Source organism: Amblyomma maculatum, chromosome 2 (genome assembly GCF_055883805.1).
Source record: "Amblyomma maculatum isolate TAMU_Amacu chromosome 2, ASM5588380v1, whole genome shotgun sequence".
Classification (NCBI taxonomy): Eukaryota; Metazoa; Arthropoda; class Arachnida; order Ixodida; family Ixodidae; genus Amblyomma; species Amblyomma maculatum.
In genome coordinates this window covers 37,968,517-37,993,408 of record NC_139345.1, presented here as the reverse complement: position 1 = coordinate 37,993,408, position 24,892 = coordinate 37,968,517, and the positions used below count along the sequence as shown (strand labels likewise).

The following is a 24,892-nucleotide window of genomic DNA, read 5'->3' as shown; positions in this document are numbered from 1 at the left end:
GGTAGCATTGGTTCATTGTTTCAAAGTGCACTGAGTATTAAAAGTTATTACTTGCAAAATAAAATGTTACTAATAATGCAGCTCACCCAGAAAGAATTCTATGTGTAGCAACAGCCATAAAAACATGATTTGAGTCTACCAATATACTGGTTGCACTGGGCTGTCACCAAAATTTTTGGATTCAGAAAAAATTATTGGTTAGCATTAGGATTTATTATAAAAATGGGTTTCACATACGTCGCCTCATGATGCCAGCAAACACCGGATTGGTGAACATAGTATAAAACAGTATTCAATGTAACCTGTAGAAACCAATTCTAATGCTTGATTGCAGTTCGCTTGCCCCATAAGTGCATACAAATAAGCAAATTTCAAATAGTGCATGCACTGAAGCAAACATTTGCACAGCTCTATGAACATGCAGAATGAAGCACGATGGAGGAAAGGAAGCAGTGGAAAGAGCGCAGAGCCCAGTCCCCCAAACACTACAAGTTGAAGCAAGACATGGTACACATTGCACAAACAGTAATTTTCGAGAGTGCAGCATAAAGACTGCAATGCAAAAGTGCAGTAGGGGATAATAACCGCAACAACAGTAACAAAGATGAGATGGTTTATTTATAGGGTGAGAAATAACAAAAACAAAAGAGGTGATGGGAAAATTAATGTGAATCCATGAATTGAATTTCACTCAAGAGCAGCACTGCTTTGGGCAAGGGCCTTGGTTGCGGAGAGAGCACCGTCAGCGTTTGCCGCTCCATGTCCACTTCCGTTCTAAGCAAGGAACACAATGCTCGAGGTTAAATGACAGGAGTGATTTGAAAATGTGCTTGTATTTTAAGGAAACCCACTTTTGACTTCAGAAGGGGAAAATGTGAAGGATAACTGCCCACTAGCATTACTGGTTACCCTTGGTAGTATACACTGCAGTACATTAAGCTGCCTTTCATAATGCATGACATGCTATGGTAAATTCCACTTTCTCAGCCCTTGGTAGTATACACTGCAGTACATTAAGCTGCCTTTCATAATGCATGACACGCTATGGTAAATTCCACTTTCTCAGCCCTTGGTAGTATACACTGCAGTACATTAAGCTGTCTTTCATAATGCATGACACGCTATGGCGAATTCCACTTTTTCAGCTGGGCTCATATTCCCAGTTTGCGTCGTTATCGGTGTGTCGCTATCTCACGTTACCTCGAGTTATCTGATTGGTCGAAATGCCAGAATTGGGTGTTGCCACTAGGGAACAGGAAGAGGTGGCAACATCATATTCCGACATTGCCACCAATCAGATGACCCGAGGTCACATGAGATAGCGACACTTCGATAACGATGTAAACTCGTAATACAGGCCCTAGAGTCCATCTTGTAGTTACTTGTGCCTCATATGAGCAATAGAGATGACCAAAATTGCAAATTTATTGTGAAAGAGAAGCAAATAAAAGAGGGTGCGGATGCTAACCTTCACATTTTTGCAGTAAGTTATAAGCCTAGTGATTTAGTCTCCACAGACAGTGATCAAAATTACACATTGCACACAACTGGCACTCACTGTTACTAATAAGCTCATCCATTCTCCTTTGAGGGCTGTTGTTAAAGAAAAGCACTGCTGCCTGGATTGCACACAACAATTTCAATGTAATGACTTCAAAAAGCATGTGTTGAACCATTGGCATGGCAAGTGCACCAAAAGGTGCCACACTGTGCCAACTAACGTTTACACATGCAGAGTGAGAAGAACTGGGATGTTTAGAATAGACAGATGAACAACAGTATCTAAATGAGGTTATGTAAGGTGGACCAGTTATTTACACAAACAAGAAAACATACTTTGCCATCTGGTGTCATAATAAAACAAGTCAAGATTCTTGGTCTATGCTCATTATTGTTGCATTTCCAAATTGTGCCAGATAAATAATATTTTTTTATTAGTACGTTTCCTTGTGAACAAATACAGATTTTGACTTGAGCATTAATGGGACAGTGAACAAATTACTGTAAAAACCAGCGTATAATACGGACCAGCATATAATATGAGGTGTAATTTCTGGATAGCAAAAGCGAAAAAAAAGAAAAATTTGATCCGCATATAATGCGAATGAGGAAAGACCACCAAAAGTATTTATTAGCACCTCACTTCGCGGTTGCCTTGCGAATCGCGCACACTCTGCACTTTCGCATCCAGTGCAACCCCACAGCAGGCATCGAATAATGTCGCAAATATTCATGGGCCGGTGGTGCACGCTTCTCTTCTCGCGCTGAAACACTTGATTGGAGAATTTCACACACCATAAGGAGAAGAGCAGCGGGTAATCTTGGATGCCATGTGGTCCTCCGTCTTTTCTAAAACCAGTAGGCTACTTCTAGCTCAGTTGCGGGATTGCAGCGCATGAGCAGCCGGTCATCATGCACTGCGCTCGCGCCTGTTCGCATCTAGTAACGTGTGCAGGACCACGGCATGTGCACAAAGAAAATGTTCTCAGGTTTGAGGTTTTCGCAATCATAGTCTTTGTCCAGTAGTGTATCATCTGCCGAGAGTCCCTTACTAGAGAGATCTTTCTGCATAAAATCTTTTTCGGTACCTCTAAGTATGTTCGGTATTCCGGATTTCACAAAAGCGTGACCCACACGCTTGGGATTACTTGTCAAGCGTCCGCGATTTGGTTGTAGGGCGTGGCCAGCATGGCTGGAGGGTCCCATAGTAGGTCTGTGCAACATGCAGAGTGATCCTTTCGTCATATCTACATTGTGCTTGATGCAATCGACCTCTTCCAGTCGCGTGTGTGTTGTGGGCTCAGTGATCGTGAGGATCATGGGGACAGCGTGGCGAAACCGAAACCATCGAAACAGTCAGCAGACCCTACCACTGGATAGTGCCTTCTGTCACTGGAAGCCTGGTACTGATAGCGCTAATTAATAACAAAACTGGGACGGTGAATTTAGGCTGAAATTGGTTTGGATCCGTATGTAATAACGAGACAGGAATCTGACATTATAAAATTGAAAAAGAAAAGGCTCATATTATACGAAGGTTTCTACGGTATGTTTCAAGTTTACAAAATATCCAGTGCACACACTGTAATCCACCGTCATAAACTGCCGTCAAAACACTCCTGCCACTAGGTAGGTACTGGAGTGTAAGTAGGACGCAGACTAAGCTTCTCAGTTCTATGCTATGCTTATCTCCAACCATAATGCAAATAATTTTGGAATAGCTGTTTTTCACACATGCCTTCATAGCCAATACACTGCCCAAAAGGTCTATTTATTCATGGTTCTGATGAGGACGGAAAGCACGTTAGTAACATTAGCTAGGTCATGGTTGGAAAAGGCTGAAAGAGTATCGGATACTGTCGACTCCAGACAATTCGAATTTGGAGATATCAAAAGTCAGTTTTAACTAAGAGGATGTTCAAGGTTAAAGGTGGTAGTTTCAGATATATGCACTGCTGATGAGATGAACTTCCTTGTAACAAAAAGAAAATAGAAAATATTGTTATGTCTACTTTTTATTTGTAAAACAATTTTCTGTGCTTTGTTGTTGAACTATTATAAGCGGTGAACGAGAGATGGTCTACCATAACTCGTGTTATAAATATTTAGAGGTCTTTGTTAACTTTGCTTTAAAGAATGATTGGCGGATAATTCTTTTTATGTGTTCCCCGAAAGCCTGAAAACGGATATTAAGGAAGATGTGTAAAAACTTTTCAGGGGTTGTTCCCCTTTTTCCCACTCCCCAGGACTGTCACTGTGCATTTAGGGAAAAGGATGAAGGAGGGAGTGAAAAGTGGGGCACTCCGATTTCAACCATTTGGAAATATCTAACGTGCAGTCACATTGCACAGTGATGGGTGTCTCCCACATTTTGTCTCCACTGAAATGCGGCCATGGAAGTGAAATGTGGCCACCGCAGCTAAAATTTGATGTTGCGTCCTTATGCTGGACACCATAAACACTGAGCCACCATTTCAGGCAAAAATATTTGGAATTTTCTACATGTCTGAATTGTGCCAGTGTGATGTCTAATAGAGGAGAACACTTATTGTTATTATTATTATTATTATTATTATTATTATTATTATTATTATTATTATTACTGTTATTAGCGTAGTGCTCCTCCTTCTCAACAATAATGCCATTTCGTGCTGTCAGAAATCCTCAGCAGGGAGACATTTTCTAACATTCAGCACTTACGGTAAGCTTTCACACTTTCACTACGTATGATGTATCGCACAAAGAAAAAGCAGCCTAAGTCACTAGTGATTCACAAATATGAAACATGTGGGACAAATGTTTTCATAACTGGTCAGCACAGCAGACTAAGAGAGCATGCTGGACAAACAATAGGATTGAGAAATCATGTTGCCCTGCCTGCACCACAGACATGCAACAGGCTGAGGGACAGAGGCCACTTACACACAAATAAAGCCAGCCACATTAGTCTGCAGAATATCCTCATCACTACTTGCTGCAAAACTCACGCTGAGAATATGGTGCAGTACATTTGGCCCTAAAAGCAAGAGATGAAAATAAATTCAATGTCATTATGAGCAGAAAACAAGAAACAATGTTGATCTGTCTCATTACCGAGCATGAAAAGAAGGTCCAAAGTGTGATCTGCTTTCTGTCTCTGCCATCAACTCCAGAACATAGTGTGGAGCGATTGGCTGGATTACAGACCTGTGTCCCCTTTTGCATGTTGCTACCACAGTCGCTCAACACATTGCTGTAAACTTGGTATACCTGTGCAATGTCTGTTACCAGCCACATCAGGTGCCTCGAGGTTTTTATTTACCTCAGTAGTATGACCAACGACATATGTTACATGGCATATAAAAATAACATTTGATGATGTTTGTAGTTGAGAAGGAGGAGGGTGAAGGAAGGCAAGCCTAAGAGAGAGTGAAAGGAAATAAAAATTTTAAACTGCGGGTTACTGTCCCAATGCGACACTCATGCTATGTGGAACACTGTAGTGGAGGGCTTTGCATTAATTTAGTTCACCTCTGGTTGTTTTAACATGTGCTGACATAACAATAATAGAGCTTTATTGTCCGCATTATTGAGCAACTGAGCACCTTGGTGCTTGTGGGTAAGTGGCAGATGCAGTGCATACAGCACACCGGTCAACGTAATGCTCACAGATATTGCAAACTTGATTCTGAGTCAGCTCAAATGGATGAAAAAGATCAAAAAAAAGAGAAAAGAAACTAATATATGCATCCTGAAGAAGCAATAACACATTCATGCTACTCAGCTAAAAGATGTAACAACATAAACTACAAAAAAAAAATCACGAAAGTAGTGCCAATTTTCACACACAACTGCTCAGTAATGCAAAGACTAAAAAGACATTGATTCTTTTCTTCATTGAGCATGTGGGCGTTTTCGTGCTTTGCCCTTATCACAATATGGCTGCTGCATTAGGAGTTGCCATAATGGAGGCCTAAGAAATTTTGACCACCTGGAGCTTTCAAACATGAACCGACATCATACAATACACTAGAATTTCTGCATTTTGTATCCTAAAAGATGTAGCTGCCATAGCTGAGACTTGATCCCATGGCCTTGTGCTCAGTAGCTCAAACTACAGCCACTGGGCCAGGTGCTGACGTTGGAAAAGTTTAAAAGCTTGATGATGCCTTGGTGAAATTTACTGTTTGTCCACAGTGCACGTGTCTTCATTCCATGAGACCTCCATGATCTGTAAACTGCTGTGCATTCAGTGGCTGCAGGACACCTACTTTAATAGCAACTCTGCCACCACTGTTTCTACGGCTGCAGAAACGGCATCAAATGAACGTCTAACCAGCCAAACCTAGCTGAACGATGCTGAAACACTTGAAATGCAGCAGTCGTAAATGCAACCTCTACTCTGCCAGCCACATTAATAAAACAGACTGGAAATTCACGGCTTGTGATTTATGAGGCTTAACATTCCAAAGCAACTAAGGGTCAAGAGGGATGCTGAAGTGGAGGGCTCCAGATAATGACGGCCACCTGGGGTACCTTAATATGCACCGAAGTCAGACAGCACTTCAATGCCCTGGGTTTCGCCTACATTTATACGTGGTTGCCCTAGCCATAGCAGAACCGGATCTGATGGCTCAGCAGGTGAGCACTTTAACTACAGAGTCACCGTGGCGAAGCAAAGGGGAGAAGTGAAAACAAAAAATGGCCTAATTGCGCTTTTGGAATGCGTGCACCTTAATGAGCTGAAAAATACTTCAACTCCACCTCATGCCCCTTTCTCTGGCACTGAAACAAAGCTCACCACACCTCATTTAGCTTCGTCAACTTGAAGCCTACACCAGTTCTCAGGGAGGGCTTGATCAGTTCAACACACAAAAATTACTGTTCTGGAGCAAAACCTAACTGATGACAAAACTTGCCTTAAAAATCTGTCACAGGCATGAGACCATATCGACTTAAAAAAAAAAAAAGACTGACAAACATCAATTTAGAAGCACTCATGTGTAAGGGCAACTACTAGCTAGACATTTCATTCAGCTGTTCAAAATATGGCTGACTTCTTAATTCATTCAGAGCAAAGTTAAAAACATTTCATGGATTAATTTAGAAATTTGCTGCTACTGGTAAAGCATTTCTTATGTGTTTGGTTGCATAGCCAATCAACATTGCAAGATTGAACTATTGTAAAATTTGTGTGATGAAAGCATTGCTGCTTCACAGACTTTGCCAAAAAGTGCAGCACACATATATATTCCATAATGCGATGCTATAAGCGAAATAAAAATCAGGCCCTAAAACATGGTGAAACAGATGAATACATTTGTAGTACTTTCATGAATTCTTCTAACATTTCTTTTTGCAAATCCTCAAAGTTCACATCACCCTTATCACAGCAATGTACTACTCTTTCTTTTTTACAGGTTTTTTAAGGTTAAAGTCTGTCACTTTATAGACATAAGGACCGGTCGTGAGGAAGAGTTTATGGGAACTGCATATATGTGATTCTGAGCTGCACATGGAGAGCGTAAAAAAAAAAAAAAGAATGCGCACATGATGTAGCACCACCTACCTAAAGGGACAGGCACTAGTTTTGTGAAGTTGTCCTCAGCTTTCATGCCTAGAGGCATGCAAGAGTCTGGCAGAGATGGTGCTAGAAAAGAAGGCGAAATTTTAATTTGGCAGTTCAAGATAAGCAAAAATCAACAACAAAAAACACATGCCTAGGTAAATCATCTAGAGGGCATATCCCGACCTTTAAGCTTATTGTTTGCATGTAATAATCCTTGGTGTTCCTCCCAATTGTATATAAAAAATACCAACAAGATTAACTTTTCTGCTTACTTTGCAAAATAGAACAGACATAAACACGAATTCTCATATTACAGTGACAGCTGTTCTTATTCAATGGTTTTACAGCAGTGTAGTAATAGCCAGAAGAGTAGTGGCGATGGTTGCAGTGAGCTTATCGCAAATAATAGAAGGGGGGCTTTTTGGAAGTGCTCTCCAGCTTTGGAAATCCCATTTATAGTATAAAGTAAACATTTAGCAATTTAGAAAAAATAATTCAACTAATTAATTAATCGCAAAACCAAAAAGATGCCTTTGGTGCGCAAAACTATTGGCAGCTGTATGTAACTGGTTTCCCTGGCTTACCTCAAATACTTTAGATTTTAACCTTTGGCACAACTTAGCTAGGACACCCGATAAGTGTATATGTGTGTGTGGGTAGCAGTTGCTCTGGGATACACTGAGAAAGAAGAGTCGGTGAAAGAGGAAAACTAGACCAATGCCAAGAAAACATGAGCTGGCTTCATGGTCTCAGTATTCAGCTCAATCATGCATAGTGCAATAAATGCTTTCTCTGTAAGGCTATTTTACTGAATATTTTTAAGCAACATATGTTTGGCCCACACATAGTAGGTGGTGGATAGCTGAATATATTTATGTAATGTATAATTGAACCACACACAGCAGGTGGCGGTTTGGATGCACCTAGCCTGGTCACATATCCTTAAGGATACTTTGTTAAGAGGAACGTCTGGTCCCTTCAAGTTCGTCTTTAAAGGAGTCTACTGTAACTGCACAGCACACACAGCTTTTACAACAAGCATAGCAAGGAACATGTCCTGACAACTTCTATGCCTAGCCATGATGAATAAACTAGCTTCACATTCCCTCAATTAAATAAAAAGGAGCTGCTGTTAATCCAGTGCCACAGCAACCACATACTTACCACCTATTTTGTACAGTTTGATGTCAGAAAACTTTACATCGAATGAGTGTGGATACAGGGGCGTCTTCAGGCCATAGAAGTACTCCCTCACTCTCGAGTCCCTTGATTCTGATCGCATGGACTTGCTGCGCTCTACCACCTATGTCCACAAGGCAAATCATTAAGAGGCAAAGGGAAAATGCATTTCAATAAGTGTGCAGGCTGAAGTACTACGCAGGTCTACAAAGGCAGGTTAGATACTTTTCAATTCGTTTCAACATCAACTAACTTTGTTGAGCAGAAGGCTTGCCGAAAAAATAGCATTTGGTGGAATGTACCCACATTAACACGAAGTTCACTCCTTACATGATAGCTTCAACAACTGTAGACAGAAGCATATAACTGCTTCAACCTCTGTTTTTTTTACTTCTAATTGATTAGTGGGTATTGCCAACCCATCTTGTTAACCACAAGGGCACGTGGCAAACTTTCAAGCAACAACAACAACAGCAACAACAACAAAAAAAGTGTGCTTACACCTCCAGACTTTGGTGTGAAGACCACTTTGACAAACCCTGGCATGTCCCTGACTAGTTCGTTGTATAAGCGCTCCTGATCCAAAACTAGGACAACATCCACTAAGGAAGAAGAGGAAAAACATGTCAATTACTTTCAATGCTTTGAATGCTTATTTAGTCACAGAGATATTTAGAACCACCATCTGAAACATTTCAACGTACTCATCACAAATTTAGAGCAACAAAAATGAATATCCAGAAATAAAACTATGCAACCACTGGCAGACAATCACAACAGTGGGATGAAAAAAGAAAAAAAAAATGCAGCAAGTACAAACAAGTTAAAAACAAGCCTTGAAACAGTCGCTTAGCAAACCTTATATCTAGATTCATACCTTCGAATGCGAGGGCTGCATGTGTAATTGCCTTGTAGCCAGCTCCCTTCACCCAGCCGCATGTGTTAATGATGGTTCCACTCACACTAGCTGAAGGTCAAAGGAATGATGCACAAGGGTGTGAGTACAATGCGAAAACTGAACAATCCAATTGTGCACGACAATGACCTACCTTTTTTGTTGCTTTCAGCACGTTGGTTAATAACTTCCGCAAGGCGCGAGACAAGAACATTGTACAGAGTGGCATTTGTGCCTGGAGTGTTATGACCATAGTGGTATACAAGGGGTGCCTGCTGAGAAAAGCCCTCTTCAACATCTGCCGGTCTCTCCACCAGGAGGGCACCTAAAGAATAGATTGAAGGATTTCCACACACTTGCCATGGATGTCACAGCAGTCAAGTCTCCATGAGAGAGCATACAAACACAGTTCTGTAATGATCTAACCTTAGTGCCATTGTGCCGTCAAGAGACTGGAAAGTTTGAGCTGGTTCGACACCAAAAGCTTAATATCGGCCAACGAGGCATTTTAACCAAAAAACTAGTTCTGATTAATGCCTGTGCACAGCTGCATGGCACAGTTTAGAACTGCATGATGGGTGTCACCAAGGCACAATGCATTACATAAGAGCTACTCTATGAAGAAACTATAGAAAAAAGAAAACTTAAAACCAGAATCAAACCTAGGTCCCACTACTATTAATAAGAAATGCGACAGAGCTTCTTTCAATCATAACTTTCCCTAGCCTATGTTTATGTCTTTAGGCCTAACTTACCACCTTCTGATGATTATTTGTAGTCTTAGGCAGCTAGAGCTATTGATAACCTTTGGCCTTAAATTTTACAAATTACAACACAAATGTCAAGAAGAAAATAAAGGAAGAAAAACCTATGCCAAGAGCAAATTTATGCTAGGCATAAGGCTTGACTTGTCAACAGATATTGCAAAGTAGTGACAATGGTGCTGGCATCAAAGTATATGAGCAGGTAGGGCATTGTAGAACTTTATATGAACAAGGCTAGATTAACTGTAAAGTTAGCTAAAAACTTTGTTTTTTAACTAGCTGAGCTTCAAATGAAGATTTAAATTTTTTTTTGTTTTCTGTTGTATACACTTAGATGAGACCTATCAGAGTAACATGTCTTGTATAACGTGCTTAGCATTCAGCATATCCACCTTGACAGTTCCTTTCATTTCATCAAATGGTCGATTAGCTGAGTAACATGTCTTGTATAACGTGCTTAGCATTCAGCATATCCACCCTGACAGTTCCTTTCATTTCATCAAATGTTCGATTAGCTGAAAGGTCAATTATGTATCCAAGAGGCACCTTAGAAACGTAGATAAACGCAAGTTCACCACCACCAATGCACATCTGCACACTTCTCGCTGCCTGTGGCAGCATGTGAATAGAGGCAAAAGACTAACATTACTTGAAGAAATAAATAAAAAAAAGAAATAACCGCAGCAGGCATTCTTTCTAATGAAGCTGCAATCAGAATAGAATGACCTTTTAGTGCCCATATCACCATCTGGCAGCTGAACAAATATTGGCCTTGGAAGAGCCTTACCTGCTGCAAACCGGACACAGAACGACAAAAAAACAGAACGAGCAAGACTCGACAGGAGTCTGAAATGATAGTCGGCTTGTGACAAGCCTAGCTCGTCCAAGTTTGCCAGAGGGTCAAGTGCAAAAGTGGAAATTTGAAACGAAGATAGGTATTGGAGAATTAATGCAAAACCCAAATGTTGCTGTGCCACTGCAAGGCAGTCTGCAATATTCTGCATTTTCACTGCTTCCTAGGCAAGGGCACAACTCCAAGACATGAACACATCTCTACTTGGAAGTAGGAGAGGCCGTCAACTCTATTGCAAAATGGGTGATGAATTGTAACCTCTCACCTATGGTTCCAGGAATTGATATGTGGCCCTGTAAAGTCAGTGGAAAGGTACATTATTACAGATCAGCATTGCTATGCAAAGCTCTGAAGGAGACGGCACGTGATGACACACTGTACATGCCAATACAAGATGAATGAGCTTGACTGCAGTATTTCCAGTTTCAGGGTGAAGCAGTGCATGCAGGACGGTCTATGTAAAATGAGCTGGTATTTTTAAGCACAACCTGATATTAGGCAATAGCATAAGAGTCCTAATGGGACAAAAGCCAGCAATGTCATACACTTATACGGCAAGAGGAGGTTTGCACCTGTCATCTGCTAAGGCTGGTACACAGAAGAGCCAACTGCAACCAGACACAGTTGGTAGGCTGCAAAGTGCAGAGAAATACCCCCCCATAGAACTTTTCAAAATTGACCAAAGGGTGCTGCCATATTGGAGGCTGGGCTGTGCTCATAACACAGGAAAAAGCTGCAGAAAAAGCTGAGGAGGACAAGGGATTTGAAAATTTTTCTCCATCCACTCAGTCGTCTGCTCTTGCCATCTGGCATGTACATGCAAGATGTTGCCACCAGCGGACCAGGTGGAGCCAGTGATGTTGGGTAATGTGGTGCTTGTGCATGGATATAATCAGTGATCTGATTCGTCATGTGGATAGGACTTAACCAACAGGGTGCGAGTGGTTCGCACAAGCGCAGCAGAGATATTTGGATTATGTGGAATCCAAGCACTGCGAAGAAGGAAGCCAGTAGTGTTGCATACAAAAATTCTGCATTGGAGATGGGAAGAAATTGAAAGACACTGGAAGACTGGTGTAAAGAAAATGAGGATTTCGAAGAATGGAAATACTGCAACACCAAGGTGGTCATGGTCATCTGTCCAGCAAAGAAGCTCTGCCACTGCATTTGCAAGCATCTTGTGTCATTCCATCATAAGAATTTCAAGACATTGATTCAGGAAGCTGATAAGCTAGGAGCATCTCAGCTGATGCTCTTCGAGGCTACCTGTCAGCAGTGTGGCCCATGACTTCGTTCGTGCCCCAGTGTACATTGTGGACCAAGCGGACGGATAAATCTGGAGGATTTCGTATGCACATATGCAAGGCTGCAGACACAATGACAACAGATGAAAGACTTTGGCTGAAACACCTGGAAGAAGCTTTGACAAGAACATGGCAACGTCCTAGGTTCGGGGCCGTCGGAAAAACGGATTGAAGACAGAAGATCGGTACGCGAGAAGAGCACGAGAGGCTATGGTGGTAGCCCGGCCAAAAAAAGAAAAAAAAAACAACCACGATTGTGGTTTTCCCAAAACCCACTCAATGTCGCCCGTGTCCCCTAGCCGCCCCTAGCGTAGGGCCCAACTGGCTAGCATCCGCTGTTCTGCCGTTCTCTTTTATTTTTTTTCTGTCCGCGTGCTCCCTCAGCTCAGGGCATGAAGAAAGGAGAGAGAATGAAGAGGCGAGGAAAGAAGCGGAGCGGCTCCAAATGACTGGCCAAAAATGATGTCACTCGCCGCAAAATCAGCGCTAACACGCGAGTCATCTCTTTCTCTATGCGGGAGACTCCATGGCGCATCCACTGCTTCGTTTGTGCCTTCTTTGTCTGCGGATGTGAACAATGCGGTTTGAGCATGCTTCATGATGAGTGAAACCAGGCACCGTTATATGGCACAGTTCAAGCAAAAAGTTATTGCTGTTGCGAATGAGACTGGGAACAACCTGGAAGCAGCCAGGCACTTCAGTGTTTCAGAGGTGAATGTGCACAGGTGGCTGTGAAACGCCAGCAGTTTGGCAGCGTATTAAAGTTTATGGAAAACTTTTACGGGACCACAACGCGGGCGCCATGCAGAGCCCGAGGAAGACTTGGCTCAGTATGTTAATGAGCTCAGGAACAGACGTGTCGCCATCACTGACAGATGATACAGATGAAAGCCAGGGAATCGGCCCGTGAGCGTGGGATTAGTCACACAATTTTCAAAGCAAGCAAAGGCTGGGTGAAGCGTTTTATGAGCCACGTGGGATTCTCGTTCTGCCGCCGGACTTCGGTATGTCAAAGGCTTCCAGAAGACTTTGAAAAAGAAGTGATTTATGCAAACGCAGCCTTAATGAGATACACTCAAACCACTTCTAGATGTCTAGAAAAAGCAATAAAGCAGAAAACTTTAAATTTTAAGCTTTGCTCGCCTTGTAAACGTCCAGTTACAGCAGACTATCAACGAGTTATTCAAGAAGATCAGAAAGATGATCAAGCTAGAGGTGTTTTGCTATGTTACCACAGCACAATGCCACATTAGTGAATTTAAGTAGTGCACAGTTTTGGTTTAAAATTTCCACAACATGATACTGCACTGTGAAATGGACAGACAAAAACTAGTTGACGCCATAGAAATTGGGGGCCATGCTGGATGCAATCCAGAAGTGGATGCTGCACCAGTCGTTTGATGGCTACTGACCTCTATCGATTCCTGTGACTGACGACCTAGATTACTTCGCAATGTACCCAGTACTTGCAGGAAGCCATAACAGGTGCTCAAGTCATGGACTATTGGCACAATGCTACTGTACGCTACACTAAACTAGCAAATGTGCTTTTGTTGTGCCCAGCTAATGGCAACTGTAATGTTAAAAGAACATTCCTTTAGCTGAGACCAAGATCGGACAGGCCTCTAATGGAAACTGAAAGGCTGCACATGCAAATGATTATGTATGCCAACAAGGTTGTGTAAAACGTTGACCTGCTTGTGTGAATAAAATGTTTCATGTACTAAAACTGATCAAGGCTCTTTCCAGAAAACTAACATTTTTCGCATACTGCCACTTGAAAATGGCCTTAATGATTACCTGCTAACTAAAGAAAGAATGAAAAATTTATTGCAGTTTGAAAACTGGGCTCAAAAAATCAGGATTTCAGAATGTTTTTGGAAAAAAAGAAAAAAAAAAAACTATTTCTCCCCAATAATGAACTTGAAAAAAATTGCCTGATTTTTACTCCCGCGATATGAAAAGAGATGAAACATATATGCATAGCTGTGCATGGCAGCTAGGAATGAAGTTCTCACACTATTGCATTGTCAAAGCTAACGGTAATGGGGTGTCCTCCAAGCTTTTAACTTGACTTAGTGTCCCACTCCTACTACACAGGAGAGCATACCAGAAGGCTCTGAAATAATTTCAAAATTTCAAAGTTTGTTATCACCTTCCAAAATATCAGTACAATAGCGGTGATAATGAATTTCATTGGTGCACGGGCAGAATTGAACAAAGAGCATACGGCACATGTGATTTTGGTTATACAGGATGAGGGTGAAGACCCATTCCCAAGCAATGCACCCAAGAGAACCTAAGCACCCAGGCAAGGGAATGCTTGAACCAATTCCATCACCAATGGGTACCTGGCAGCACTGGGGATGCACAATAATACTTATTCATTTCATTCGCATCTGACATGCAGCAGTCCCGTATTGCTACTGAACCTGTGCCTTCATGCAATGGATAACATAATCAATGCAGCATGTTCCCTAGTGTGATGATGAGAGAAAAGAAAAATCTGAGTAAAAATAAGAGAACATGTTCTCATCATTTCTAACCAAAATAAAAATGGTACCATATATTCAGTGGCAAAATATAAACATTAGATGCACGGCAAAAAAAAAAAAGAATTGCTGTGCATCTGAGAAGTTGGAAAAATTTTGTTTGATGCCAGAGGCAATCATGTAGACGAGGAATCCTGCATTACATGGACATGGAATGTGTGTGAATTATGTGTACAGTGTATTCATAGCCTCCCCAAATACAAACACAAGCTTACAGAAATTAATTATTCCCAGAAGACCAGTAGCATCCTCTGGCAAGCTCTCACCAAGTTTTCCTGTCACAATGGAAGCACACAACCATTTCCCGCTGATAAGAGAGTATATGCGAAGGTTTCAAAATACTGCTGTACCAATCAAAAGGGCCAAAACTTTACAGACTCTGCACCTAACTCATAGGCAGAGCAGCATATTTCACAAGTGATTCTGAAAAAAAAAAAAAAAAAGGATGTGGACCCTACCTGACCAACGTCAAGGTCCACAAAGATTGGCCTTCGACCTTGACGAACAGCGTAGTTTAAAAGAATTCGGCAGAGACTGCTTTTGCCAACATCTGTAGGGCCAACAACCAACACCTGTAGAGAGAACACAAGAGGGCAATGAACAATACAGCGATGTCCACAGGACATGCAAGTGCAATGTGTACACTTAAGTATCATGTTAAGCCAGCTTTACAGTAAGGTTCTTGAATCTAACCCATTTTGCAAAGTGAGCTACATCAGATACAATGTGAGCAAAACTTTATGGGACATGGATATGAAGTAAAGAAACTTCTTTTACTATCTCACTGCCAGTAATTGAAGTACAAGTTTTCATTCTTCATATTTTTCAATGAACTGCATTGCCTAACCTCACAGAAAAGATTTTGTGTGTGTGTGTGTGTGTGTGAGTGTGCAATGACATAAAACTTTATCCAAGACTGTACAATACCTAAAGGTCAAACAGGTTAGAACACCGATAGTGAAACACCCCTTTTATTTTTTTCGCATTATCAAGTGTCTCATGAGGAGCAAGACCCCTTTTAAATGCCTAGGGTCTGCAGCACTTGTAAGCAAACAGTGACAAAACTGAAAGCATTGCTTACTGTGGGTCCTTTGGCATCATCCTCTTCACATTTTTGCCGCATCTGTTCTAATACAGCATGTATGTTGGCGTAGAAGATCATAGGTGTTTCCTTGGCCACGTAAGCAACCTCAGTCTTTCCACACAGGTGAGACAGGTTAAGGAAACATGCTCTGTAGATCCTTTGATTGCTGCTTTTTGCAGAAGCAGGAAAATAAACAACTGACATGGGTTTGTGATGGTAACATTCTATGATAATGTTTTTTATGGTGATCATCACAATAATCAGCCTGGCCACATCTACTGCGAACAAACATTTCAAGGACAAAACAGACAATAGCCGCACATGTTTCACTAAATCTGCTTACATGGTTACGAAGGCATACTTTAGCCCGCAAAACAACAACGACGACAACAACAACAAAAAAGGATATTTCCAGCGTGCATCCATGCCACGTAAAAACTGCAACCTTGGCTCCAGGTCCAAAAGTGAACTTCTTATTCTTGACCAATTCAACGCCAAATATTTCGGCCAGACCAGACTTGAGCTAATGAGTGAAAATAGAAACGAACCAGGTGTGACACCGTTTCCAGTAGAAGCAGCACCACATTAAAGAAAACATGATTACCTCAACGGTGACTTTCTCTTTCCCTTCTACTTCGAACCGGAGTTCAGACTCGGGGTCTATCCGGAATTCCTGCGCCGTCTGTCGCACACACACACACACACACACAAAAAGATAAGCGTGACGATGTTCACGCAGAACAGACGAAAGCTGTAAGCATGCTTGAAGTGATTACTATTAAGCAGCCAGCGTACTGAATACACAAATTTCCTTAAACAAGGTTGTAGCAGTTCGCGCATCCATACTCTAGATACGACAAAGGATTGACGAACAATTAATATTCACGTGCTTCAAAGGAACAGTTTGCACGACAAACATGGGTGTAAGAACCCTGCTGGAAATTTGGCAAGTAAACGTACTTCTTCCTTGGTCTCTTTCTCTTCGGTCATTGTTGAGAGAGTTGCAGAAAATCAGTTAAACAATTGTGGACGCAGTAAAACGGCTCTAATGTTCGTTTACACACTCACAACGAACGCAAACATCGAGCAAACTTATCCATCGACGGAGACATTTTGCTTGATATCGATGGCGTTCAGTAAACCGGACCAGGGATAGTTCTTTCCTTACTCCGCGTAGGTGTGTAGCGTGTGTAGCTCACTCGAGGTTTTTTACAAGAAAAAAAATAATAAAATGCGGCTGCGTTGACTTGCAACTACTGCAGAAGATAATGCTGCTTATGATTTACATATTATCTTTTTTATATAGAGTATAATATATTTTCAGACGTGCAGTTAAAGGTTAAAGATCACTTTAGAGCAGCTTACGAATTAGAGCCCACGACATTTGATTCTGAAGCCTAATTTTGGTTGCCTGTTTGGAATAATGCTCTGTTGCCTACGCCCGCTGAGTAATTTATAATCATATTTAGTTTTCTTACCTGTTTCGGTTTCGGCTTTAAAGCTGAACGATGACTGATGTCAATGTTGTCGAGGTCATGCTTGGGACGAAACAATGCAACATAATCGCTTCTAATACAATCTCATCTTCCATCGCTTCCCACTCACCATCCAGTGCCAAAGCAAGCCTGTTTCAAGATCAGGAATCACAATGCAGTTATGCTTATGCTACCTCCTTACCTCTTATCCACATGTGACCTACTATAGCTCCTAAATGCCAGAGACACGCGCGTGGTTTCGTAGCGAAATTTGCCAATGTTACTAGTCTACTAACATTGGCGATACACTGGCCACGAACCAGCCAACCGAATACTCTGTACGTAGACGCTGCGGGCCCTGTTAATTAACGGACACATGTCCATTACCGTGGCATCTCCAGCGGGCACTCTCCTCAGCTATGCCTCTCTTCGCACCATCGAACCGAGTATTGCCGAAGAAGCAGCCATCGCTCTGGCCGCCGTCACTAATGCTCATGCTATCATCATGTCAGATTCCCGCACGGCCTGCCGTAACTATTTTCGCGGACACATCGGTGCCGCCAGCCGCCGAATCCTCGTCGCTAACTCTCCGAAAAGGATCACTGGATTCCGGGACACCGGTAGATGCCCGGCAATGAAGCTGCCCATCGACATGCTCGCGCGCTCCTTCCCCGATCCTCCCCTCTACCGGATCACACGTATTCCTCCCCGGCTGCCTTTCCTTACATTACCACTCCCTTCTCCCACCCTGTCTACTCAAGAAGCAGCAACTTACCGCCGCCTGAAAACTAATACCTTTGTTACACCATTTCTTTTAAACCTCTGGTACCCTTCCCTTTATTCCCTTGACTGCCCACTGATTGCGGTGAGCTTGCAACTCTCTACCACGTGATTTGGGCCACGGTGGTTTGGGCATGCCACGTTACCCCTTCTCTAAATCCACTCCCCCACCCCTGCATGGAAGATTGGGAGGCCGCCCTGCAGAACCCCTGCCCGGAGCGCCAGCAATGGCTGGGCACGGTGGTTGTTGAACCGAAGGCGGAATGGAGTTTCTGTTTGTCCTATGTATTGCTGTTCACATATATGCTGCATTCAAGGAGGTAAATAATGTTAGATGAGTCCACGATCGAAGTTGCCATTGACTGAGTGTTGGAAATCGGATGTAGTACTTTTTGCTAAACTCATGGTATTCATGTATTTGCAAACCTTGCAACGGCCTTTACCGCAGGGGCGACAACCACGTGCAGCGGTGTTTTGATCTTTGGAGTGAATTAGGTAGTTAAGGGGGTTTTTGAAACGTCTGTAAATAAAGCGGGGAGCGGACGTAAAAATACTGGAGAGACTTTGACTTTGTTGGATGATGTTGAAAAGTTTACGAATGATTTTATTTATATTCGGTGGGTTTTCGGTGAATGTAAAGATGAGATTTGTTGAGTAATCGTTTTGGTTGTCCATCTGGTGTCCCTGGAGCAGTTCGTTACGGTTAAGGTTTGAAGCTCTTCCAATGGCGTCATCAATTACAGATGGGAGGTAGCTCTGCGTTACGAGGACGTTGCGCATCTGTTTAGAGTTAGTATGAAAGTCTTGGTCATTAGAACATATTCTTTGAAAAACAATGGGCCTGGGAGTAGGGAAGATTTATTTTGCAGTGACGGGGATGGCAACTTTGGAAATGTAGATATTTTTGGGAGTCGGTTGGTTTCCTATAACGGTTGTGCGAATTGAACCATTTTCGACAAGAACGTGAACATCAAGAAAGTTGATTTCGGTAGCTGGGTAGGAGTGAGCAAACGATGTTGGGATGTGCAGAATTGAAGCTATCGATAAAGTGAAGGAGCTGTTGTTCTGTGCTTGTCCATATTATGAAAATGTCATCCAAATAACGTTTGTACAAAAACGGCTGGAGTGGACAACAAGAGAAGAATTTTGACTCTATGTGATGCATGGAGATGTTGGCGTAGTTAGGGGCCATTCTTGTACCCACAGCTGGGTCACTTACTTGCAGATAATACTGAAGGTCGAATTCGAAGCTGTTGTATAAGACAATTTTGACCAATGTTTCCAATGCCTTGGGTTAGGGGAGCGATTAAATCTTTGCTCGTTATACGATTCAAAAAGCCCTGCAACGCCGTCGGCGTGGGGAATATTTGTATGTAGCGATATGACGTCCATGGTTATAAGTAAGGCCCCGGCAGTTAGTGTGATATTTCCTATTTCACGGAGAAAATGGTTGGTATCTTTAATGTAGGATGGATAGGTGGCCAGAAGGCGACTAATCAGCGAGTCTATGTACTTTGAAATCGGTTCAGTAATGGTGCCTATTCCTGAAATAATTGGGCGTCATGTGTTACCGGGTTTATGTATTTTAGGTAGCATGTAAAGGCGCCCCGGAGAAGGATGCGTGGCTGAAAGTGCTTTGCACAGCTTGGGGGAGATTTCATTTTGATCAGTGAGCTGAAGGAGTGATTGGGAAATAATGAGTGTTCTACTAGTGTAGGGTCAGCTTGAAGCTGTTTATAAAATTCGTTGTCGGAAAGTTGCCAAATGCCTTCTGCTATATAATCATCTCCGCCCAAGACAATAATCCCCCCGCCTTTATCAGCTGGCTTTATGACGATATCTTTGCGGTTGCTCAGTGTGTGTAGACCAATGCGTTCTCCTTTAGAGAGATTGTCTGGCCCTAACCGATGGCTTTTAAAAGCTTCAATGATGTCATTTTGGACCTTCTTGATATATATATATATATATCCTTGTGACTGTATTGCAAATAATTGCACTGGCCGGTCGCGCGCTTGACACTTGCGTGCAAGCGACGCGAACTCGTTCACTTTTTATAGTTTGTAAATAAAAAAAAAAAAACGTTTGAGATCGCGGCGGCACTCGCATTGGGGAATGCGTCAGCATTCTTTGTGAAAGATACAGAGGAGAAGCTTCCGGTTTGGACGTCATACTATGACGTAACACCCCATGGCAGTTGGAAACCATATGACTTCCCTTGGACGTCGACATTACCCCTTGGCTATTTCGACGTCTGACTGACCTAATTGGCTCTAGATAATTAACTAATTACTTCATATGTACTGAGTTTTACCCAGCGAGATTTTTATCCTCTATATATTGCAACCATTCGTTTTCTTATCACTCGTTTCGTTCGAACTTGATACATTCTTTAGGTGACACGACTGTGAAAACATAACCACTTAATGCTTACGCATTAATAATGTACAATAATGTAATAACGTACCGCAAAAATCATAAAGAAACCAGATATTAACAGTTGCCGCGGCCGGCAACACTCTTTCTTCTTTTTTGATTATTGTTTCAATAAACCACCACCATCACCGGTACGGGTAGGATTATCTCCTCCTCCCATCCCTTTCCCTAGACCCTCGCTTTGCGGCTAACGTTGATATTTACAGCATGGTACCTTCATGTCGGGCAAAATACGAGATGCTATCCGCCAAAATAGAAGCCCTAGAGGTTCATACAACTCCCCCTCACCCTAGTACCTTTACAGCGGAGACTTCCATTACGAGACGGTGGCGCCGCCAGTTCCGGAACCTTCCCTTGACGACATTGAAGCCCGTCTTGATGTCAAATTTGATAGCCTGCTTGACACAGCGATGGAACGCCTCATTGCTTGAGTCATGGATGCTACCCCCTTTATATATGGTCGCTCAACGCGTAGTGTAACACCCGCCTTTCTCGCAAGCCGGTCACCTTAGGGACGTGTCTAGTCGGCCATCCACCTGTCATTGATTTCGACGATGACGACGACATTCTAGGCGCTGAGCTTCTTCAGCCTCTGGTAACTGGCTCGGGGGCATCCTTACTTCCACCTCTCACGCCTAGGTAACAGCATTGCGGAACACTCTCGGTGTAAGCGCTCCCCCCCCCCCCCCCCCCCCCCCAAGTCGGCTTCCCCCTTTGCGATTACTCAACGAAACTGTTGAAGGCTCCGGTTACGTTCCAAGCGGGCCGACCTCCGTCTTTTTATTTCATCCTTCGAGCATCTTCCAGCCGTGGTCGCCCTTCAACGTCAGGGAGAGGCGCCACAATAACATATCGTGCGACATTCCAGCAGGACCATTGGACTTGTCTATGCGTGCATAAAAAATCTACAGCCAACCAGGTCGACTTAGACCTGCAACATGAATATTCTTATGTAATTGTGACCCTCGTCCCACTTCGCAAGCAGGACCCACAACTACATATACTCTGAAAATGCGAAAATTATAATTCGCGGACCTTTTCAGCCGCGCGCTGAGAGTATATAGCGGGTTCGGACCCTCTCCTGACTGTGGGCGATTTCAATATGCCCGGTCGGACTTTGGGTTACCGCCGCGAAGAGAAGCGTGGACACAAGTTTGCGCAGCATGTGTCAACGCTGGACATCGCTCCCCACACTGACCAAGTCCACCCAAATCGTATAGGCAACTCCGTCACCCGGAACACGTGTCAGAACTGACCTTCATCCGCAACATTCAGTGTGCCGACTAATACAACACTGAGGAAACCCTTGGAAATGACCACTGCCTCCTCAACACTACGATTAGGACCTGTCCTTTCGCGCGACTCACATCACAACCCGAAAATTAGACCAAGCTCAGACAAAATTATTACATTTCGACACCCATACATGATCAAGGCTGGCAATCTTGGTCCCAACAATACGTCTCTATTTGCTCCTCGAACTCAAATCCAGCTCTCAGAGGAGATATCGGACTTGGAAAATCCCCTCCATCACATTTGGGAGGCCCTGCTTTTCCTCTCCGTCAGTGGCGCCGGCAAAAACACAACCTGAAACTTAAAGATCGCTGAGCTGAGCTCACGCAGCGAGCGGCTTACTATGCAGCCCAACTTATTGTCTCCAACTGGGTGGGCCGATGCAATAATGCCGCGCGGCAGACGTCTAGTCAGAACACTTGGAAACTCTTTCGCGCCCTAAAGAACATCTCCAAAGAGCAATACACAGCCTTCAGGACAACATAACCCAGTTGGCACGCAAACGTCTGGGCTAGTACTTGTGCACCCCTCAGGACTCCCGCGGGCCGGCTTACTGCTATGCCGGCTCCGAGAATGTTGAGCTGGATCAACCATTCCAGCTCCAAGTCCTGAGCGCGGCCCTAGCTTTTAAACGTGGTACTGTTCTGGGTAAGGAAAATATTAGTCAAATTGTTAGCCAATCTCCCCGACCCGGCATACCTATCTCTATTGGATTACGTTCTTTAACTGGATTGGACAAATACCACTCCTCATCGACTAGAAGACCAGCCATGGGCCCGTATTCCGACTTTGCGTCGTTATTGAAAGTGTCTATATATCTCACGTGACCTCGAGCCGTCTGACTGGACGAAACGCCGGAACCGGATGTTGCCACTACGGAACCGGAAAAGGTGGCAACATCGTGTTTAGAGGTTTCCACCAATCAGATGGGTCGAGGTCACGTGAGATAGCGACACTTGGATAACGACGCAAACTCAGAATACGGGCCCTGGTTCACCTCTATTTCTAATGCTGGCAAGGCCATCAACACGGACAGTCTCTGTCTGATGTCTGATTTCCTTTGTCGGAAAACTCACAGAGCCGATGGTACGCGACAGGTTGTCCGAGTTCATGGAATCCTAACACATTTTCGTTGACATGATGTTCAGGCTTCGCCCACATAAAATCACCCAAACGCGGCCGCCGCCGGTCGGGTTTAAACACGGGTATTCCGGATCAATAGTCTATCGTCTTAAACTTTAAGCCACAGCAGCTGGTTAAGTACCAGCTCCGGAGCCGTTTCTAAACAGGAGACGAATGCCTCGACATGTGCCTCGTTTTGCATTTGTAGCTAAGCGAGCTTGACTACTTCCTTCCATGGCTCTGCTTCCTGGGTTAGCATGGAGGCTAACCAGGGGCCGTCCGGGTTGCCTGAGGAAGAGAAAGTGACATTCGGAACCACTAAGGCAGCATGTACAGAGAAAACGCACGGCCGCTCGATGGAAGCGCACCTCATGCGTTTCCATCAAGCGGCCGTGGAAAACGTCAGTAAGAAACTAATGAAGGACGGCAGTGGAACAGTAGTATAAATTTTGTATTTCACAATGATGCTCTTTGGAAGGCGTGAAGGCCACGTCAACTACTTTGCTGATTGCAATAGTATGTTTGCCAAATTATGTTACGCGGTGAGATGCGAATGTAATACCATTGTGAATAAAAATAGTACCTCTAAGAAGATCATGTCTGTGAACTCTATGCAATGTATACGATTCAGAAGCATTAGCCGCAAGATTAATTCAACAAAATAACGTTAATCGTTGAGCATAATCATGTGAAGACGTACTTCTTTTGAACGGTATTTCGTGATTGAGGTAAACTATCTGTATTTTTTTAAATGCGAAAAAATTCTAGCCCTATTAAGCGAAAATCTTTCTTCCGGTTGTCCGCCTGCCTGCATGCCTACATTGGCTTCCTATTTCAAATCCACCTGCCTAATCCTGCATTGCCTTGCCCTGTTCATCCCTGCCCCGTCCTTTCTTGCCTTGCCCTTTACCTTGCCTTTCCCTGCCATACCCTACCTGCCTGTCTTTCTGTTTGTATGTCTTTCGCACTAGCATTAGACGACACCGATTCTGTCTGCGAACGTCGTGTCTTCTTGATATTTGGAACAGTGGGCCGGCAAGTGACGCCGCATCGATCGCTAGGCTGCCATCAGTGTCCAAGCTCCTATGCATGTCCCACTAGCAAAAATAAAAAGCAATCCGGTAGAAGTGATGAGGGTGTACCATACGATACGTTTATGCTTCTGGGTCTGCAAAAGTTTGTGGAAAACGAGGATGGGTGCTCGTCATGCAGGTGACAATGTGCGTTCAGAGCGTGATAACTTCACTGAAATTATTTCGTTATGTAGAGAGGTGTATCGAGCCCAAAGCGAACCGCTGAGTTGTTGAGTAGTCTTGATGGCCTGGTACGCCTGAGAAAATTTTAATATAACCATGTGTTATTGTATGAAAGAGCGCTGAACAAGGGTAGAGGGGGAGCCTCAATTCGTAAGCCGAGCCAGAACTCTTGGCTTGCGAACTCAGGCCCTTGTTCACCCGAACTCTACCCTTGTTCATTGCCGTTTTCATAGTGTGTAGCCGTCTTCTTTCTCCCGTTCTGCCATGTATAATTGTGTGACACTGATGCACTACATCACAAAATCCAGCCCTAATCAATGCTTTGAGACATGCAGATAAGGTCTTAGCTTATATTGTGCTTTTATTTCACAGGGCACGGCCGCGGGACCAGCTGCTGTCGGTTCAGCTATAAATGCCACTTCTACTCTCTTCGAGCACCCAATTCTTGATACACTTGCGGTATGTCACATTCATTACTCGCGTGATGCGCAAAGCAGCATTGAAGTTGACTTGTGAAGTAGCGATGCTCAGAATTCATCAGCAAATAAAGATATTATGACTGTAAACGTACTCCAAAACACAGGAGGATCGGCAGCTCTAGGCTGGATCCAGGAAAATAATCGCTTCTTCGTCATTTCTTTAGCCACTCCTTCACTCAGTTTGCACTGTTCTTTGCACTTCGAAAATGCAGCAAGATAGAGCGCGTTGGTCGCGGCTTGGACGAGCACTTCAGGTCTACGATTTACTCGCCTTGACTGGCAAATGCTGCCGCTGATATTTTGCACACATCCGAAGGAAATTTAGACTCTTTTGAGCTTATTTTTGCGGTCGGTGCTCGCGCGTAGGCCACGGGT

General features: G+C 43.4%; 1 protein-coding gene across 1 annotated transcript; it reads right to left on the bottom strand.

Moving 5' to 3' along the window:
- Positions 1-596: 596 nt before the first annotated feature.
- Positions 597-16,855, bottom strand: cbc (protein CLP1 homolog). Its single transcript, XM_084593888.1, has 13 exons — positions 16,640-16,855; positions 16,284-16,361; positions 16,089-16,202; positions 15,677-15,802; positions 15,054-15,167; positions 11,005-11,032; positions 9,277-9,447; positions 9,105-9,194; positions 8,729-8,829; positions 8,213-8,351; positions 7,049-7,129; positions 4,423-4,516; positions 597-774 (listed from the first exon to the last, which is right to left on the bottom strand). The coding sequence occupies exons 1-13, from the start codon at positions 16,667-16,669 to the stop codon at positions 663-665; spliced, it is 1,278 nt and encodes a 425-aa protein (XP_084450014.1). The 5' UTR covers positions 16,670-16,855; the 3' UTR covers positions 597-662.
- Positions 16,856-24,892: the final 8,037 nt, after the last annotated feature.

Excerpts from the sequence above, each read along its gene's own strand:
- cbc (XM_084593888.1), bottom strand. The coding sequence starts at position 16,669 with ATGACCGAAGAGAAAGAGACCAAGGAAGAA. Across the intron at positions 16,362-16,639 it reads AGAAAGAGACCAAGGAAGAA|ACGGCGCAGGAATTCCGGAT; the intron begins GTACGTTTACTT and ends TGTGTGCGACAG. Across the intron at positions 15,803-16,088 it reads GGCATGGATGCACGCTGGAA|CTGTGTGGAAAGACTGAGGT; the intron begins ATATCCTTTTTT and ends AACCTGTCTCAC.